This window comes from Beauveria bassiana (assembly GCF_000280675.1).
Source record: "Beauveria bassiana ARSEF 2860 unplaced genomic scaffold BBA_S00004, whole genome shotgun sequence".
Taxonomy (NCBI): domain Eukaryota; kingdom Fungi; phylum Ascomycota; class Sordariomycetes; order Hypocreales; family Cordycipitaceae; genus Beauveria; species Beauveria bassiana.
In genome coordinates this window covers 1,336,739-1,356,266 of record NW_007930839.1, presented here as the reverse complement: position 1 = coordinate 1,356,266, position 19,528 = coordinate 1,336,739, and the positions used below count along the sequence as shown (strand labels likewise).

Here is a 19,528-nt window from a genome sequence, read left to right as displayed (position 1 = left end):
TCGCTCGAAATCATCTGAACGGCGGTATGGCGGAGAGCAGAGACAAAGCGGGCGCAGAACAAATGCCCACAGCACGACAGCCTCTTCGTCGTAGTCCTCGCATCGCCGCTCTTGAAGCGGCCAAAGCTGCAAACACTGAAAAGCAGTCGGTCGACCGTCCTCCTCCTCATGCTACTAGGACTACTACTACCGCGGCAAAGTCATGATTACGTCCCGCTTCGTCTCTTTCATCACCGGATTCTTTGTCACCCGCGCGTGATGGATCATGATGCAGAGAGCTAATCGCCCTCTTTCTCTTTTGGTCTACCCAAAAAAAAAAAAAGAAAAAAAAAACCCTGGCTATTCGAACAGACCCAAGTACTGGTTGTCTTTGGCTGTTCAGGCGCTATGTAGCGTTCAATTTTCTTGAGGATTTATTCCGTGTCGCTGGCCAACGAAGCACAATGTCTCTTGCCGGCAAAAGTCTGTGCAAGGACACGTTTCACAAAATCAGCCATCGCGCGGCTGGACATTGCTTTCTTGCGTTATAAACGGCGTTGCGCATTTACGATACCCTTTTTTTGATGAGACGCGTGGATGGCTGGGAAAGCTAATACCTCCAGTCCAGGGCAGAAACTCATCAGCATACTCAAAATAGCGCCACAATTTGATTGACCATCGCATGTTATAACATGTTGAATACAAGTGTACATACAACAATGGAAATTTTCACAAGCATAATGACATTCATACATAGCACTGCGCTGATGATGTTGCATCACTTCAATTAGCATAGCGCCGCACATAGACCGACACTGCTTACATTATTTAGTCAGAACTTCCGTCTTACACACACACCTGCTTGATCAGAACCAGCCATTTCTAGGTCAAACAATAATTAGCTAGTCAGGTCAGTGATGGTCAGGCCATATTTAATAACTTCTACTCTGCAGAGTACGAGACATCTCACCCAATCTGCGTCGTCACCGTACATGTTTTTTCTGCTTTTGCTGGTATGTGGCCCGCACTGCCTTCATCCTCGGCCAGTGAGGCGCAAGACACGCCCACGTCTAAAAGATTCCTCGGAAAAGGGTTTTATTATCTTTTCTCATCCATTCATTCTCCACATGTCCCTAAGGGGGGGGGAATAGAGAGCATGCGGCACAAAATAAAATACATCATGGTTTCCCCCCCCCCCCCCCCGCGCCCCCTTGGCGTTGACACGACGTAGTTCCCTTTCCTGTACTTCCATGTAAAAGAAGAGATCAGGAAAAAATTCCATCTGTATCCATGCAAGCAATCATATCCCTGTACATAACTGCCTACAGTTGCACAAGGCACGAGAGTCATCGTCTCGTCTTACTGGCGTCCATAGCCACCGTTGCGGCCAGCTTCGGCAGACGACGGGGGCGGGGGCATGCCACGTCCGTCAAAAGGCGGGCTGCCAAAGGCGCGTGGATCCGGGGGTGGCATGCCGTTGAAGCTGGGCATACCTGGCGGAGGGCCAAAGCCGTGCGGTGGAAGAGGTCCGTTGAAGAAGCCCGGCGGGGGCATATGCATGCTGCCGCGCATCTCAGGCGGTGGTGGCGGCATGGCTCCCGGGGGAAAGTTGGGCGGAAACATGTGCGGCATGGGCATGGTGCGGCTGGGAGGGCCGCCGGGGAGCCCAGGGGGCGGAATCACCATAGGTCCGCCGCCGCCTCCGCGTTGCTGGCCGGGAGGTGGACCACCAACGCCGGGAGGGAGACCGGGGCCATGCATCCAGCTGGGCGGCATGTGGTCCAAGCCTGGGGGAGGAGGTGGTCGCTGGAGAATCTGCGTCGGGTTCGGTCGCGATTCGGCATCTGACGAGCGAAACGAGTCGTCCAAGGCGGGGAATCCTGGTGGCGGGCCTGGACGGCTCTGCTGCTGCTGAGCGTGGGCGTCGCGCTCGTTCATGGGAGATAAGGGCGACGGTTTCTGCGACATGTGTCCGCCATGAGCCATCATGGCCTGCAGCTGCTCGGAACGCTGGGTGTTGGGAGGGCCCGCGCGCATGAGGTTCATGAGAAACTCGGTGTTGCTGTTGTTCTTGACCATGGAGGGATCACGTTGCGACGAGCTTTGACTAGAAGCCCGCTGGTGGTGACCGACGAGATCCTGGAGCAGCTGGTCAGGACGGGCGTTCTGCGGCTGGGGACGGGGGGCGTGGATTGCATGCTGCTGCTGCTGCTGCTGCTGCTGCTGTTGCTGCTGAGGTCTGGCAGTAGGTCCTTCTCTGCCGTCATTCCCGTATTGCTGATACGGCTCCGGCGATGTGACAGCGCTCTTCTTGCCAACCTCACTGGCAGTCTGTTGTGGGGGAGAGAATAGCGATAGACCGGGCGGTGTGTTGCTGACAGTCTGTTTTTGCAGCTTGGCAAGCAATTGCGCAAACGCTTGCTTCTCGTCCTCGGGCCCAGCAGATCCGCCACGGCCGCTGGCGGGAGCCATCCCGCCGAAGAGGTGAGCAAACCCGGGTGGCACCGACGGTGCTGCAGTTGCTGGCGTGGACGGTTCCGTGCCCTGTCGAGGTTCTTCTTGGCCACCGCCAAAGAATGAGGTGAAACGAGACGATTTACCGGCAGGCTTAGGTTTGCTGGTCCCTTCTGTCTGCTCGGCCTGTGGCTGGCTGTCAATGGTGGCTTCGCCACCAAAGGCCATGAAGAACTTGTCTGGGCCCTGTTCAATAACGGGTGTAGACTTGGCGGGCTTCTCGGGCTCGACTGTTTCAGTGGCTTGGTTCTCCTGAGCGTTCTTAGCCTTCTTCATTTGCTCCATCCACTTTTGAAAGTCTTGCTGAGTGTGGACATCACGCTGCTCTTTGGCAGGCTCATCGAACCACTCCGGTTCACGCTCTGCCCGCTGATCGCGATCTCTGCCCCAGCGTCTATCGCCGCCTCGGGGATTCTCTGCGGGAGCTTCTGCATCGCGCTCTCGCCAGCTTTTCGTTCGGTCACGATCCCGTCGCTCAGGTGTGGCAACGTCAGCGTTGGCATCCGACTTGTTCCAGGGCTCCAATTTTCTGCCCAAGCCATTGCGAGTACGACCATCGGGATCTCTGTCCTTGTCGCGACCGAAAGCATCAGTCGTCTTGCTTGGGCGGTCTCTGTTTCCGTCGCGGTCACTGGGCTTGACCTCGTCGCGGTAGTTGCCGCCCATTTTGCCGGAGAAACGCTCCGCACCTTCGGCGCCGAAGCTCTTGCGAGGCTTCACGGTACTCCAGCCTTCGCCTTCAAGGTCACTATCACCGCGCCGGCGAAGCCCGTTACCTCTACCATCGCGTGTGCGGTCATTCTCAGCACTGCGAATACCGAATCGGCCTTGTTCTAATTCCTTGGCGGCCTTGTCGCCGTCTAGTAATTTGCTTCGAGATGAGGAAAAGTTGGTTCGCGGAGGCGCAAAGACTATTTCATCTGGATCTGGATACATTGCGAGGTTAGCCCGATCTGATCATACGCTTCGCGATGGTAGGGATGAACCAACTCGCGCTGTTGCGGGAAATGTGGCGCTCAGCTCCGGATCGACGGTTGGACTGGTCCATGGAGAAGGCATCGTCGTTGCGTGACCTGTCACTGAGGATCTTACTTTGAGTTCGGGTCTGTTGCTCTGCTTGAGCGCTAAAAGACAAGAAGAAAGAGCAGGTTGTTAATGGCGATGCTAGCTTGCAAACGGGTGCCGGCGGCTGCTATAACTCACCCCATCCACTCCTCGAGAGGAGGGAAACCGTCTGGTTTGATACATAGTGGCGAGTCGCGCAGGTGCAGCAGGAACTCTGCTGAATATCGAAGTGCCATGTCCGGGCGTGGTCTGCGCGATGCCCATCTGACAAAGGGTGTAGTGTTTGGTTTATGCCGCCGGAACAAGGAAGCGCGTGTGACGTAACGTTTGGAGGTGGCTACCGGGTTAGGCACGCTGTGGTCAAGTTGGTGACGAGGGGATGCGCAATTGGCGGCGGCTAGCTGTGTCGATGAGAGAAGTTGGTTTTAGGCCAAGGATGATGTTCGAGATGGGCCAAGGGCCAAAGGGCAATGCCAGGCTCGATATTGTGTGCAATCAACAGGTGGAGGAGAGGAAAGGGAGAGTCGACAAGGTGGTGGGGTATGGTGAGATTGCGTGAAGTGGAAGGGCAGTGATGAGATTGAGAGGGACGTTAGACTTAAAGTAGAAAGCGAGATTGCTGTAATAGAGAGGCGAGCGAGTTTGTGATGGCGAGAGGTGGCAATCTGGTGCGACTGTGTGCAGGCGTGTTGGGAGAAGAGGGTCGGTCGGGTGGTTAGGCGGTGGTGATGGTTCTGCCTGTGCGCATCGGCGGCGCTCGACGAAAACGTGTTAGCGGGATTTTGGGCTGCAGCTCGCTGTGGCTTGTGCAACAGCCAGTCAGACTGTTCTCGCCTATTCTTTGCTGTGGGTCAGGTGACTCTTTGGCCCTGGTTGGCTTGTCTCACTGAACATGTCCAAGGCTCCAACTCTGCTCTAGCATTAACGGATCAAACGTCGCAACGCAGCTCTCCTTTGGCATGATGGGCAAACGTTTCGACTTTACGATCAAACGTCATTCAACCTCGTCGCGACAGTTCGGGAGCATGTCAAAGGGCAGTATTCTGCGTGCCACACACAAACGCGAATGCCCTTCCTTGGCCAATCAATGGTTGCACTTGAGTGGTCAATGGATGCACTTCGCTATTCACTCACAACAGAAGCAAGTGCTACATTGTCTCTTCATTGACCTCTCTAGGCTCTCGCTTCATATACTGGATCACGTAGTGTCCCCATTTTCCGCTTCCCTTTGTGCTCATGACCGGCTCGTCATCCCTAGGCGACCGCGGCGCGTACTCGTCTAGATCAAGATGCAGCACCCTGATGGGTTCGACTTTTGCTTTTTCATAGGCATCCACCGCCTGGTGCGACGAGTGCACCCAGATGGGGAGTCCCAGATGGTCCGCGATGGCGTTGCCGTGCCCGAGGAGAGCGCTGCCGACACCCCGCGACCGAGGCGCCGGCGCAACAGCGAGACCCAATGCAATCATGCATGGCTCGCCGGCTGGGATGAGCTTGTGCTGAAAATACTGCATGTCCTCGTCCTCCAAAGCGTGTAGTCGCTGGATGGCGTCCGGCTCCCTCTTAGAATCTGGCTCCTGTGTCACCTTGTCGCCAGCCTCCGTTTCCGTTGCTTGTTCCTGCGGCTTTGCATCTGCTGGACCAGTCCACGGAATCAAAGCCTGCTTGACGTGCGGAAAGACCCAGCCACCGTAGCCAACAATATTTCCCACGTCAAGGTCAACGGCTTTGACAAAGACCATGTTTTTGCGCTTCAGGTTACCCAAATAACCCCGGCAAGTTATGCTGTGCATGTCGTATCCATCGCCACCTAGCTGCTTGACCATGGTGTAAGGATCAATATTTAGCGAATGAGTCACGCGAAATGTCGGCGCAGGCAGCCATGTCGGCGTAGTTGAGTGGCTGAATTTTGACGTTGAGCTTAGGTGCCATAGTGGGTGAAATCCGATTGGTTAGATAGGGAGCACAGGAAGATTTTCTGCGAGACCTAAACGAGTACGATCGATGGGACGATGCGGATGATTCACGTTCTTGTAACCGTGTGGTGTATTGGCAGCACTCGTCACCGGGCCGAAGGCGGGAGGCTTCGCTGCGTGTGTCACCGGCTACCTGCCCGCCCACTAGTTACCCTGATGAAGCTGACAGGCGTCCTCCAACCTTGTCAACCGCTTACTAAATTAGAGATGCTGCTCCCGTATGATACGTGTAGCGAGGCAATTTCTTTTTTTTTTTTCCCGGTTTGTTTTGCTTTTATTTCTTGCCCCTTTTGTCTCCGTATCTTGCACTAGTTTACAACTAATCATGTGCTTTGAGAGTTTGCTATTCTTCACCCACAAAACTATACCGTATGCTCTTGCAGACAGATGGACAAAATCATAGAGCGTGAACATGAAGCTGTGTAGAGGACACCATCTAGCCAACTTATTCGAACTCGGGCAGCCGACGCGTTAGAAGTCTAGCTAGGTATGCACGGCCATGGCTATAGGTTAGTGCCATCAACAAGATATCGATGCAGGTCGATGTCTTTCGCCGAAAATTCTCACATTCTCTGACTGCTGGAGTAGGCAAAACATGGCCAGCTCAGAGTTACGAATCACGGGTTGCATTATGCCATAGTTGTACCGCCATGTTGTCGGATTCGCCAGCGTCAAGCAGACGCCAACTGCTTTCTAGATCGATTGTGTAAACAAAATGGGAGAAAATGAAAACCCAAGGAAAAGAAGGAACAATAAAGAACTTTTTCCCTCTTTTGTTCTTACAGTTATTAAGTGAATCGTGCTACTATCAAAGACATTCCTTAGCCTGCCCCCCAACATTAAGTTAGGCATCCTGCATGTCAGCTCCGTAGCCGATGAACCCGTTGACAGGCCACCTCGCCTTGACTCATTTGTATTCCAAACCGACTTCTCCCACCAACACGAGAACCAAGATGACGACCTTTTCAAGATGCTCGGATTTCCAAGCTCTACGCCGACAATCCGAGCAACATTTGCTACGCCTGCCTAGCCATTCTTGCCACCGTTTTGGATCATGAATGGGACACAAAACGTTCTGGGGTCCGTGTCCGCCGCTCGTCTCGTTAACACCGTCAATAAAGGGCGGAAATACTGCGTGACCGAAGCGCAAGAGCCTTCGGTCTTTTGCGCCGTCTTTTCCGCGAAGACGCGAAGGCCGAGGCCGTGTAGGCAATACCCCGGCCGCTGGGCTTGAACACGAGGTCCGGAGCCGGTGGGACCCCCGTTCGGGGAAAGCAAGAGATGCAAAAAGCAATAGATGGTCCAATACGTCTTTGTGGGGCTTCTCTCGCGAAATTCTTCACCAGAAGCTGGTATATGAACCTTTTTTCTTTTCTCGGTCTTTTCCCTGGCTAACCACCTTTCTAGCCTGCTTACTGTTCTAGCCTGCCCGGCGCACGTTTTTCCATTGCTGCAAGGCGTTTCTTGCGCCTTTCGCACGCTAAATTCGGCGGCCGAGACGATGTGGGGATTATTACCGGGTATTGTCCCCCCAAGAAGGGAGGGGGCCGTGGGGGAAAGGAATTTTCCTCTGGCCCCGGATTTCAATGGCAATTCATTCGGCAAGGAAATTCACGTTGGGCAGAGCAATTGTGAATTCCTTTCTCTCCTCATTTAAGAACCTCCCCAGACTTCCTTTAAATTTTTTTTTTCTTTTTTCCCTTTTGCTGTTTAGAGGAGCCGAAACATTTTTTGCGCCCGCGACACCTGACAAAGCCAAGAAGTACTGCGGAGAGACAGGTCTCACGTTTAAAAAAATAATCCCCGAACCATGTCAGCGACTACGCCAGAGAAACACAGCGGCGGCGTCATTGACGGCATTGAGCGCACCATTAGCAACAGCTTCGTCAATGTCGACGGCGCCGTGTCGGTACCGCCTCTGGAAAAAAAGGGGAGCAGAGTTCGGGATGAGGACGAGGAGAGGCAGCAGCAGGTCGACGACAGCAGCGATGGGACGGCGGTCAACGACGACGACAAGGCGGGCGGGAAAGCGCCAGATGGCGGGCTGCAAGCTTGGCTGGTTGTCTTGGGCGCTTGGTGCGCATCGTTTTGCAGCTACGGCTGGATCAACAGTATGTTTTTTTTCCTTCTTCTTTTTGTTTTATACTTGCCCTTTTTGTGTCTTTTTTTTGTTGTTTATTTCTTGTCTTTAATTTCTTCTTTTTCTGTCATTTTTTCTTGTTCTTGGATCACAGCTAACATCAACAGGTGTCGGCATCTTTCAACAATACTACGCCCAAGGACCGCTCAAAACTTACTCGGCCAGCCAAATCTCATGGATCCCCGCACTGCAAATCTTCTTCATGTCCTTCATGGGCCCGCCCATTGGCGTCCTCTTTGACCGCTACGGCCCCGAGAAGCTCCTCGTCGCCGGCTCCTTTCTGCACGTCTTTGGCCTCATGATGGCCTCCATCTCCACCCAGTACTACCAGTTCCTGCTCTCCCAGGGCGTATGCAGCGCCGTCGGCGTCGCCGCCGTCTTCCTCTCCTCGATTGCCTGCGTGTCGGGCTGGTTCGACCGGCGGCGCGGCCTCGCGTTTGGCCTGCTCGCGACGGGCTCGAGCCTCGGCGGAGTGGTGCTGCCCATCATGGTGACGCGGCTCATTGACGGCGTGAGCTACGGGTGGGCGATGCGCACGGGCGCGTTCCTGATTGGCGCGCTGCTCGTCGTGTCCATTTGCACGGTGCGGCGACGCACCGGCATCGCGCCGCAGACGCACTTTACCGCCGCGCAGATGCGGGCGCCGTTTGCCGAGCCCGCATTCATGCTCATCCTCGGCGGCCTGTTCCTGATCCCGTTTGGCCTGTACACGCCCATCAACTACCTGCCGACGGCGGCCGTCGACGGGGGCATGGGCCGGCAGCTCGCGCAGTACCTGGTGGCCGTGTACAACGGCGCCAGCCTCGTCGGACGCCTCTCGTCGGGCATCCTCGCGGACCGCTTCGGGCGCTTCAACGCCTTCATCGCGTCGTGCTACGTGGCCGGCGTGCTGGTGCTGGCCATGTGGATCCCGGGCACCGACAACGCGACGACGGTGGCCTTTGCCGCGCTGTTTGGGCTCTTCTCGGGCGCCTACATTGCGCTGCTCGTCGCCCTCGTCGCGCAGGTGTCGCCGCTCCGCGAGATTGGCTACCGCAACGGCGTCGCCTGCCTGGCGCAGTCGGTGGGCGGCCTGCTGGCGACGCCGATTGCGGGCGCCATCATTGACAAGCCCGGCGGCCTGGTGGGCGTCAAGGTGTACGCGGGCGTGTTTCTGGTGGCGGGCACGACGAGCGTCATGATGGCGCGGCTGGTGTTGACAAAGTGGAAGCTAAGGGCGGTGTTGTGATGGGGGGAGGTGTGTGTTGGATCATCAATTTGGATGACAACGTGTGTCGGAGATGGGTGATGGAGGGGCTATACCTTGGGTACCTATCTTTTTCTTTTTTTTGTATAGAAGCATCATCAAGCGACACTATTCCTGGAATCTTTTTTTTTCTTCATTTTTGCATAAAGATACAATCAAGCGATCCTATTCATGGATTTTTTAAAGCACATCAAGCGGCAACTGTCTTCTGTTTCAATGTTCAACTTGTCTCATTACTGTGACATTGCTGCAACCTGCGCACGTGCCATTTTCGTTGCGCTAGACTTGGCGTCCATGCGAGCACGATTCGTATAGCTAGCAGCATAATATTAGTCCATGACACGAGGAAAGAGAATGTGTTTTCAGCCCTAGTAACGACGGGCTCGCCGATCACTTGTTCATGCGTGCCATTGCCTTCACATCCATTTCTTTGACTAACTAGATTTTTTCTCTCTCTTTTGGCAGGTCAAGGCCGTTTGACAACTCGGTGAAGACCGTTGATGACAACTGCAGAATGCCAGGGGGTTTCAACCAGAACGTGCATCTCTTTGTCGGCGTCGCGTGTGCAGTTGCTCGATTGAGCATTAAAGCCCAATTCGTATTGAGCTTCAACGCCACAGTCCGCCTGCCTGGGCAGTTTTTCTTTTAGCTTCGATAGGTGCTCGTAAGCCGAAAGGGGGGGGATCTAGCCGCGAGCGAATGGGAGGAGATTGCGCCCTTTCCAGCTGACGAACCCCAATAGACGAAGAATGAACAGCCTGCTGAGACCTTGTAGTATCACTGTAGAGCCACTTGTTTCACTTGGGGGCATTCTGAGGCGCTCCGTAACTAATGGCAACACCGAGAAGATGCTGGTAATTATCTTATAGGTGCGTGGGGTGGTACTGACAATTTTTTTCTTCTTCTGCTTATTAACTATTGCCATTATACAACTATAAAGTGCATGACATAAAAGGTATCGTGCCAATACATTGACTATAAAGGATCCCTGCTTTGCTATGCAGTCTAGATGGACAGGGAACCGCGCTCTTTAGGAAGTTTGACCACTTGTTTTTATTTCAATTGGCGGGCAAGCCACGATGACTGGGGGGAAGGGTCACAAGGGGACCCGTGAAGCTTGACCGAGAATGGTCAAGGTTTGGCAACTGCTGCATAATGATGCGCATTACCCGTAGAGGGTCGAGGACTAGCAAGGGGGGGAGGGGGGGTACAAGTAAATGTTGTCAACAAACTGGCATTTCTGGCACGGAGTCGCAGGGAAAAAAAAAATGAGCCAAGAGTTTCGAGGTGAGATGATTAGCTACCAAGATGGAAAATCAGTGTTTTGAGGGGATTTCGAATGTTGTATTCGTGGACCGCGCACTAGTCATGGACAGAACGATTCGTGTCATTGTAAAGTAAATAGGGGAGCACGGATCCAGGATGACTGATTAATGGCAAGCGAAAAGGAAATGCAAGTGTAATTGGTAGGGCTGTACGGAATACCTGCCGAAGGGGGCTCATCTCGTCTGGAACGAGAGATTGGGATGGAATCTTGTGGCTGGCGAGCATTGACAGGGCTAATCATGAAGAATGCCACTTACTCAGTATTTATGTTTCTTGTCCTTTTTTTCAGTGGTAAAGGGGGGGGAAAATGCCAGAAATCAGTGGGGGTCGGCCCCCCCCTCGATGGCGACTTGGGCCAAGCTTTATCAAGTGGCGAGTTGGTTTCGTGATGGTGGAACTAGCAAGTTAGCAGTGGCCTCGAGCCATGGGAGCGCCGTGGGTTATAATAGAAGGGGGCTTGTAATAACAGTAGTGGCGCGAGTTTACTGCATGATGATTGCCCTCTGTATTCGTACATTGTCGTTATTTTATTTCTCCCTTAATTGGCCTAGCGACGAACAACTACGTACTTTTCAAGACAAAAACTCCATTGTTGGAATGCCAGCTATTGTATTCGTAAACGTTGGAGGTTTCACCCCTTTTGTTGATCTTCAGCGCCTTTTTGGCATAACCCGGCAGTGGGATAGGACCTCCACTGAAAAGAGCCACGAACGCCACATACGGGCTTGGCTCTTTGTGGAAACTGAACACGCGACTACCACTTTTATTTACTGGACAAACTGGCAAACTGGGTAGTTTTTTTTATACCAAATTTTTTTAATTTCATCCACGTCCCAATTCAGGATTATAAACCCAATTCAGAATTCTTTTTTTTTCCCCTTACAACCCCTTTCCCCTTCTCAGTAATATTTAGCTTCTCGGTACACACCGGTACGCACCACAGTTGAACATTACTCGGCGTCTAACCGCGCCCTCGGCCCTATCTATCCCACTAATGACAACAATTTCACTTTGCCAACTTTGTATTATTATCATCCGTCGGTACTTTTCGGTAGATCCATCCGTCCCCCCCATGGCCGTTTTGCCCCTGCCCTCAGAGCCAATCCATGTACCATCCATCGTGGCCCAATATATCTAGCATTTCTCCCACCCCCTCGTCGGCCCGCTTCCTCACGGCCCTCCCTCCCCCCTTCTTCTTCTTCTCTAGCCGCCTCGTTGTTCTTTTTTTTTTTCCCCCTTTCCTTCTCTGGTTTTCTGGCCTGCCATTGTCGCTCTTTTTAATACATTTATCCCGGTCAAGCCAGAAAAAACAACCCCCAATTCAACATGGGATTGCTCCTCCAGCCAGAGGAAACTACAAATCACCACAACCACCACAACCACAACGCCTCCGCCATGGCCGGCCGCCGTTGTCTCGTCGCCGGCCGCCGCCTGGTCGCCGCTCTCTCGTCCTTTTTCCGCATCACCGACCGCACCTTTGTCTTTGCTCTCGCCGCCACCTCCATCCTCGCCAGCAAGTGCCTGCACATCTACATTCACTCCCAGGTCCTCTCCGTCGGCGAATTCATACAATGGTTCCCGAGCCTGTTTGCGCAGGACACAGTCATCCTGCTCCTCCTGCGCCTGCTGCTCGACACCAAGGCCCTCGGCCGCTTCGGCGGCGGCTGGTTCCGCTTCTTCGCCACGGCCTTTTGCACCATTGTCGCCCTGCTCCAGCTCTTCCTCGCCGTCTCCAACATTTCCTTTTTCCTCATGATTGGCGGCGAGCCGCGCTGGCGCAACGCCGGCCTCGTCGCCGACTCCAACACCTGGGCCATTATGCTCACCGGCCTTTGGGCCTTTGTCTCGGCCAACGTCGGCCTCATTTTCAGTAGCATGCTGTTCAAGAGCCCCCTGTTCTTCCTCGCCGGCATTGCGCTCGACGTTGTCAAGGCCACGGGCGCTCTGATCCTGAGCAAGATTGGCATCTGCGGCCGCGCCCGTAACCAAGCCGACTACCTCCCCGTCGTCAAGGAGGAGCAATACGACGACCTCGAGTCCTATCCCGAATCTTCAGGCAGTAGCGCGGCCCCGACTCGCCGCAACTCCAAGCTACGCCTGCTCTACATTGCCACCGCCGTCTTTCTCTTTTTCCAGCTCATCACATCGATCCTTCGACCGTCCTCACAGGCATTCATCTTCCTATCATGGACCGCCGCCGCCATGCCCATCGTCGATTACCTGCGCGGCTCCGACTCGCCCCTCACCAACATCATGCCGGTATACGACAAGGGCATGGACGGAAAGTGGAATGTTCCGTATGCTCTTTCGACGCCCCCGCACTGGGACTGGCTCCCCAAGCAAGGCAGCGCGCCGCCTGGTTTCGACGACTGGTACGGCGACGACAAGACGCACTACGACAATACCATGGATCCCATCAGCCAGCCCAACTACGACAAGGACCTGCTCGAGTCGCTCAAGGGCAAGCTTGCCGACGTTACCATCCGAAACGTCATGTTCATCTTTCTCGAGTCCACACGCAAGGATGTGTTTCCTTTGAAAAAGGGCGAGTACATTTATAACAAAATGGCCGAGACCTGGAACGACAAGAAGCTGCCCGAACAGGCCGAAGAGAGGGCGGCGACCCTGACTCAAAACGCACGGTACCTCACCGGCGACTACCGCGACGGCTTCGACCACAAGGAAACGCCCCGACGAGGTGGCATCAACGTCAACAGGAACACGCCCTCGGCCACGTACACGCTTAAGAGCCTGACTGGCGGACTCTGCGGCGTCAACCCCCTCGTCGCCGACATGAACAGGGAGTACAGGCACCACATCTACCAGCCCTGCCTGCCGCACATTTTCAAGGTCCTCAACGGCCTCAACGACGCGAGCGGCCGCACCGACGGCTTCCAGAGCCGCCCGTTTAACAACTCGTTTATGATGTCCGTCACCGGCCAGTACGACCACCAGTACGAGCTGATGCAGCGCCTCGGCTACCTCGAGGACGAAATGGTCGATTCGGAGTACCTGCACAGCGACCGCGCCGTCTTTGGCAACGTGACCGTCGAGGATGTGCGCTACGACGGCATGCCCGAGCCCGCGATTGAAGAGTACTTTCGCGACGCTTGGCGCACGTCGCGCGAAACCGACACGCGTCTGTTCCTGACGCACTTGACGAGCTCGACGCACTTTCCGTACGGCTTGCCCGGCGACGAGGTGTACGTGCCCATGGTGCAGGACGACGCCAACAATCACCTGCAGGACATTTCCAAGCACCTCAACGCTGTCGGGTACGTGGACCGCTGGGTCGGGCACCTGCTCGACATTATCGAGGAAGAGGGCGCGACCGACGAGACCCTCATCGTGCTCGTGGGCGACCACGGTGTGCCGGTGATTGAAATGGGTGGCGCCTCGCCGTGGGGCGTCCCCAGCATGGGTAGTTTCCACGTGCCGCTCGTCTTTTCGCACCCGAAGCTCCCCGTCGTCGACGTCGACGACCTCGTGTCCTCCATGTCGGTGCTCCCCACTGTGCTCGACCTGCTCCTCGAGACCAACGGCCTCAACCCCGCGCAGCAAGTCGCCGTGCGGGACCTGCTACACTCGTACGAGGCGCCGTCGCTGCTGCGGCCGCTGCACGCCGACGCGCGGCGCTGGTATTTCACGAGCGTGAGCCCCGGCGGACAGGCGATTTCGACGCGCAGCATGGACAGCCCCCGCTGGCGGCTGCTGGTGCCGCTGATCCAGGACGCCGAGTGGTACTTTTCGGATCTAGAGACAGACCCGCACGAGGAGAGGCAGACGGCGAGCTTTGACTTCGTGGGCATGCTGCGGGCGGTGGAGAAGATGCATGGCGTGGAGGCGGCGCAGTGGGCAGAAGAGGCGGCGTTTGCGACGAGGTGGTGGGTGGCGGATAATCATCAGCGGTGGCAGTATATTTAATGTCTTGAAATGAAAGCGAGAGAGAGGGTGGGGGGGATGAATGTATCATAGACTCTCTCTTTTTTTTTAATGTTTTTTTTTTATAGTTTTTTTCGTTTTCTCTTTTTACATGTTGGTGTATGTTGGGTTGAATATATACAAAAGACGAGTAGAATGCTCGTCTTTGCTATTTTCTTTTGAAAACATGGACTTGTAACATTTTTTTGACTTGATTCAGAGTTGGAACTGGCAAGTAGACGTGACTAGAAACATTTCTGTATTTTAAAGAGGACGAGAAACAACGTTCTGTTCTATTGACCTGGCTTTTTCTTTTTTCCTTTCGTGCAATACTTTATGCAGCCGACTGGGAGGTGAGGAAAAAGGGCACGTGTAATGTAGCTATACGGTCCTTGCTCTAAAGATAAACTCTCCTTAACTTCTGTTTATAGATTTCTAAGCAGCAAAAATCAAGAATACATTTTTTTTTTCTTTTTTCTTTTTTCAAAAACAATTTAAAAAAATCCATTTCATCTTGTGTGAAGAGACAAGTGCATGGCGGCCCGCATTGTCCTGCCGCCCCTTGTCCCGCCCTCCCTTGAACAAATGACTGAAACGCGCCGCAACGGACCGGCGGCACGACCAAGCCCAAACATGATGAACGCCTTGATAAGAGACAGGCACACTATCTAGTTAGTCAGTCTGTAAAGACACGCATGTATACGCGGCGATAAGAATAATTTAGAAACCTCCCCCCCGGACCTGTCCTACCATTATGAAATGCACCGGGGCTCGCGTGGTCCGTTCGTTTTGTGCCACTCATTTTTCCAAGTCGCGTTGTGTACGGAGTACTCTGTCTTCTCTTCTATTTCTTTCTTGCGCGCCTACCTACTCACCCGCATGCATAATAAAAGTCGCAAAAGGCGAAGCAGACACACGACGACAAGTCGACTTGGAACCTTGCCGAGACGCCTGAGAAGGGGAGGAGGATGCAGTGGGAGAATGGACAGTGTAGTTTGTGACTTTGCAAGAAAATAGAAAAAAAAGTTCTCAGTGTTTGAACAAGTACTCTTGTAGCGAGCGTTGGAGCTTTCAACGGTGCAAAAATATGCTTATCAACCAAGTCTGTTTGTTAGTTTGTTACCATCTGCCATCTGCGCAGCGTGTCGTTTTTTAATCCTGCAACATCGTCAGCCAACCGAGGACTCTCAACACCCATATTTACTTTTAGAATCTCCATCTATCAATCATCGGCCATGACTAGAGATCCCAGATACTATGCAGATCCCCTTTCATATCGTTTCTCCGAACCTGATGGTGTGAACCTGATGGTGGGACAGGGGGTTCACAGTCCAGCAGGTGGGTTTACTATTTAATATTGGCGCTTGCATCTGCTTTCCCTTCTAGAACGTGCGGGGTTTCCTTCGACTGTACTAATCCGGGGAACCACCAGGGCAAAGACATGCGACACGCCAGAAACGGGAACATGGCCGCCCCGAGACAGAGCCTGCCCCAGCCGAGCTCAGCCCAGCCCAATCCAGCCACACTGCGTAAGCTTGACGAAACAAGGAACAAAAAAAAAAAGTGTGCGGCATTTATCGCCAGGGGTCAGATAAGAAGAATGCCATTTTGCAATTGGGGTGTCATGAACGATAGTTGAATATGAAATATGAAGCTGGGTAGGATTGCCAGGTTTGGTGTAAAAATAGCGCTCGTTAAACAAACAGAACCATGTCCCTGGTAAGTATTAGTATTAGGTAGTTGCTTGCGGGGAAGTGAAGCCGGGGTAATAAAGAAACCAACGAGCTGAAACAACCTCGGCCTTTTAATTGAGCCTCGTTCTTGTTCTTGTATATTCTCTCTTCCCCCCTTTTCTCTCTCTCTCTCTCGTTTAGGTTTCCAGCGGGCGTCCAAGTGGGCTCGCGAAACCAAAGCCAACAAACGGGCAACGTCGGGATGACGTCTACAATTTAGATTCAAGATTCCCCAACCCATCTGTCCTGCCCTCTTCTCTGTCTTTTTACCTCTTTTTACCCCCTCTCGGTCTTGGACCAATTCTTTTCAAGCAGATCCCCGCCATCTACAAGCTTCCCGAGAGAACAAACAAGACCGAATTACCCCACTGCACATTATTCTCTCGGCGTCAAAAAAAGCCCACCACCACCGCCACTCACGACGAGCCCAAGAATAAGCTTCCAGCCTGATTCGCTCCTCATCCCCCACGTCGTCATCAATTTACACTCTTATCCCTCATTCTTTTAACCTTTCCCCCCTCTTCTTATTTTCTTCTCTTCTTCTTCTTCTTTTTTTTCTGTATATAGAACATGAATTGATCAACATCACCATCACCACCACCACCACCCACCCAACCCACCATGCCCACCTCTGAAGCTACCCTCACCCAGACGCCGCTGCACGTCCTCGGCCTCGTCTTACGCTCACTTGACAGCCTCCGCTCGCTCGGTTCCGCCGTCCTCGCGCACCCATGCCTGCACGCCGCCTTTGCCGAGGACCCCGCGCGCATCACCCGCGACATCCTCGACGCCCAGATGAGCCCGTCCACCGCACGCCTCGCCTACGCCGCCCACGCTGCCCGCCGCGTTGACCGCACCTCGACCACCGCCGTCCGCCGCTTCGCCGAAGACTGGCTAGTGCCCTTGGATGACCGCGCCGTCGCCGCCGCCGCCGGCTCCGAGACCGGCCCGCTCGGCGTCTGGCCCTGGGGCCTGTCGCTCGCCGACGTCGTGTCTATGAGCAGAGCGCACGGCGTCGTCGAGGACCTGACGGAGCGGCTGGTCAATGCCGCGCTGCCAGTGTGCGAGGAGGACGGCTACCTTTTGGTCGGCGACGGCGACGGCGGGGGCGTCGCGCTGCGGGAGCGCGGCAGGGCGACCAAGGCGGAGACGGCGAGGATTCACCGCATGCTGTACGGGTACGAAATTTACTGCGGGCTGCTGTTTAGGGATGAGCACGACTGCAAGGCGGATTTGAGCTGGCGCACAGAGGTTAATTTTCAGCTGAGCGCGGCCCTGTATAACGAAAATGTGGTCAAGGCGAATAATCAGCTGGCGTGCATTCACGATTTCCTGGAGAATATCGTCTTGTCAGGTGAGAAAACGCCCTCATCGAGTGAGATGCGGTATGAGACGCTGACTGAGATTCGCGGCGTCAGCATTCAAACAAGTCGCCATGTACGATGTAACCTGGGGCGCCCACGAGGTCGACTACCTGTCCACCGGCAGTGCCAATGAGCACGTACAAGCACATGTAAGCTTCACCCTCTGATCGTCCTCGCACACACACACGCACACACGCACACGCACACACACACACGCAACATCTCATGCTCATTCATGCTTGGTTGCTAGCTCTCACTCGGGCTCGATTACATCTACAAGCTCGCGCAGGCCAACACGCCCCTCCCGCCCTCCGCCAGCCCCGACGCGCGTCTGCAGCGTTTCCGCCTCTTACGACGCATGCTTCTCACGCACCGCTACTCGGCCACGAGCGCGCTTCCCCCCCGCGCCGCCTACATGCTCGCCAGCGAGCTCAACGCCCACAGCCGCGCGCACCTCGCCAAGACGGGCGCCGCCGAGCGTCGCCACGCTTGCCACTTGTGGGACGAGCCGGCCGGACCGCTGACGGCCGCCGACGCGGCGAAGCGGGAGCGCGCGGTGGAGCGCTGGGCGGCCGAGGGCGCGGCGCGGGAGGCCGAGGTGGAGGAGAGAGAGTGGCCGGCGATGAAGAGGTCGTGGGCGAAGCGCAAGGACATGTACGAGCAAGGGTACAGAGGGTTCTACATGGAGCATTTTTAGAGAAGACGGATTACACAAAAACATGGGACGGCGTAGAGGTTCTTTTCATGGGTCATAGTTATAGAGTAACAGTTATTACGTCATTGTTAGGAGTTTCAATCTTTTTTTTTTTTACATGAATAAACTTTCATTTTATCAGTTACCGACATGTACAGACTTTTTGTCTCTCCCCACTGTGTAACTCGTTCAAAAAACCGCCCATTACTTGGCCGCAGCGGCAGCGGGCACCTCCTCCTCCAGCGGCAGAATATTGGGCAGAGGACCAACCGGGGTAATGGACAGCGGGTTAATCTGCGTGTGGCTGCGGGTGTAGTGCCACTTGATGTGCTCAAACTGCGTCGTGTCCTGGAACGCGGGGTGCTTCCAGTACAGGTTGCGCATCCACGCGTGGATGGCCGGGTAGCCGGAGCGAATGTCGCGAATGTTGCACTTGAAGTGCTGGACGTAGACGGGGTCGAAGCGGATGAGCGTTACGTAGCTGTCAAAAAAATTAGCCACCGGGTCTAACCGTTTTTTCACTCCCGTTGGGGGGGGGGGGGGGGGGACCGTACAGTCGAATGTCGACTTCGGTCAGCGTCTTGCCAAAGTAGTACGGCCCTTCCTTTTGGCCCTGGAGGTGCTTCTCGACGCGGTCGAGCGCCTCAAAGACGGAAATGACATTGTGCTCATAAGCCTCTGCCGTGGTGGCAAACCCCGATTTGTAGACGCCGTTGTTGATGAGGTCGTACTGCCACTTGTGGGCGTCTTCAATTTCACCATGGAGCGCCTCGGGGTAAATGTCGATACCCCGGTGCTTTTCATCCAGCAAGTCGTCAAACTGATCCTGTTAGTGATTTCTCTCACTCCCCCCCCTCCCATGTACACGAAAAAAAAAAAAGCCAAAGACATACCTCGGATCCAAAAATGCGCAAAATCTCACTACTCTCATTATTCACAATCTGCTTCGTCTTCTTGTCGTACAGCACCGGCACCGTGAAGCGGCCCGAATAGTCCTTTTGCGACTCATAGTACACCTCGCGCAGGTGCGTAAACGCCTCGTGGCCGGGAATCGGGTCGGGAATCACATTCTCGCCGGGCTCCTTTTCGTCCTTCGTGACAAAGCGCCAGCCACCGTTGCCCAGGTGCCAGTGGACGACGGAAAAGGTGATGAATTTGTCGAGGCCCTTGAGCTTGCGGGCGATGAGTGTGCGGTGGGCCTAGAGGTTAAATTAGCAAAGGACTATGATTTGGAGAGAAGAGGGAAAAAAAAGGATGACGACAAATAAGGGGATGCATACCCAAGGACAGGCATAAGAGACAAAGAGATGGTAGCGGTCCTTTTCGGGAGGATACTTTGCACCGGCCTCGCGAGAGATGTGGTCGCGGAACGAGCTGACCTGGCGCTTAAACTCGCCCGACTTGTCGCCGCGGGCGACCCAGTCAGTGATTTTGGCGGCGTTGGACTTGACGAGTCAGCTTCAGACATTATTCAAAATAAAACAAAAAGTTTCAACACAGACATTGTGAAGCTTACCATTTTGATGGATTGCGTGGAAAAAGCGGCCGTGTAGAAGGGAGCTCGCGATGG

General features: G+C 54.4%; 6 protein-coding genes across 6 annotated transcripts; 3 read left to right on the top strand and 3 right to left on the bottom strand.

Annotated features, from left to right (window-relative positions):
* Positions 1-1,338: 1,338 nt before the first annotated feature.
* Positions 1,339-3,794, bottom strand: BBA_02217 (uncharacterized protein; the record flags this gene model as incomplete). The annotated part of the gene is made up of 3 exons (XM_008597314.1): positions 1,339-3,419; positions 3,457-3,617; positions 3,697-3,794. The coding sequence occupies 3 exons, from the start codon at positions 3,792-3,794 to the stop codon at positions 1,339-1,341; spliced, it is 2,340 nt and encodes a 779-aa protein (XP_008595536.1).
* A 912-nt stretch (positions 3,795-4,706) lies between these two features.
* BBA_02216 (Acyl-CoA N-acyltransferase) lies at positions 4,707-5,384 on the bottom strand (the record flags this gene model as incomplete). The annotated part of the gene is made up of 1 exon (XM_008597313.1): positions 4,707-5,384. The coding sequence occupies one exon, from the start codon at positions 5,382-5,384 to the stop codon at positions 4,707-4,709; it is 678 nt and encodes a 225-aa protein (XP_008595535.1).
* Positions 5,385-7,344: 1,960 nt separating this feature from the next.
* BBA_02215 (monocarboxylate transporter) lies at positions 7,345-8,902 on the top strand (the record flags this gene model as incomplete). The annotated part of the gene is made up of 2 exons (XM_008597312.1): positions 7,345-7,645; positions 7,782-8,902. The coding sequence occupies 2 exons, from the start codon at positions 7,345-7,347 to the stop codon at positions 8,900-8,902; spliced, it is 1,422 nt and encodes a 473-aa protein (XP_008595534.1).
* A 2,670-nt stretch (positions 8,903-11,572) lies between these two features.
* BBA_02214 (subtilase-like protein) lies at positions 11,573-14,170 on the top strand (the record flags this gene model as incomplete). The annotated part of the gene is made up of 1 exon (XM_008597311.1): positions 11,573-14,170. One exon carries the CDS (start codon positions 11,573-11,575, stop codon positions 14,168-14,170), a length of 2,598 nt encoding a protein of 865 aa, XP_008595533.1.
* A 2,351-nt stretch (positions 14,171-16,521) lies between these two features.
* On the top strand, positions 16,522-17,961 carry BBA_02213 (uncharacterized protein; the record flags this gene model as incomplete). Its single annotated transcript, XM_008597310.1, has 3 exons — positions 16,522-17,254; positions 17,319-17,413; positions 17,515-17,961. 3 exons carry the CDS (start codon positions 16,522-16,524, stop codon positions 17,959-17,961), a joined length of 1,275 nt encoding a protein of 424 aa, XP_008595532.1.
* A 201-nt stretch (positions 17,962-18,162) lies between these two features.
* Positions 18,163-19,462, bottom strand: BBA_02212 (glutathione S-transferase; the record flags this gene model as incomplete). Its single annotated transcript, XM_008597309.1, has 5 exons — positions 18,163-18,439; positions 18,513-18,778; positions 18,852-19,157; positions 19,239-19,403; positions 19,457-19,462. 5 exons carry the CDS (start codon positions 19,460-19,462, stop codon positions 18,163-18,165), a joined length of 1,020 nt encoding a protein of 339 aa, XP_008595531.1.
* Positions 19,463-19,528: the final 66 nt, after the last annotated feature.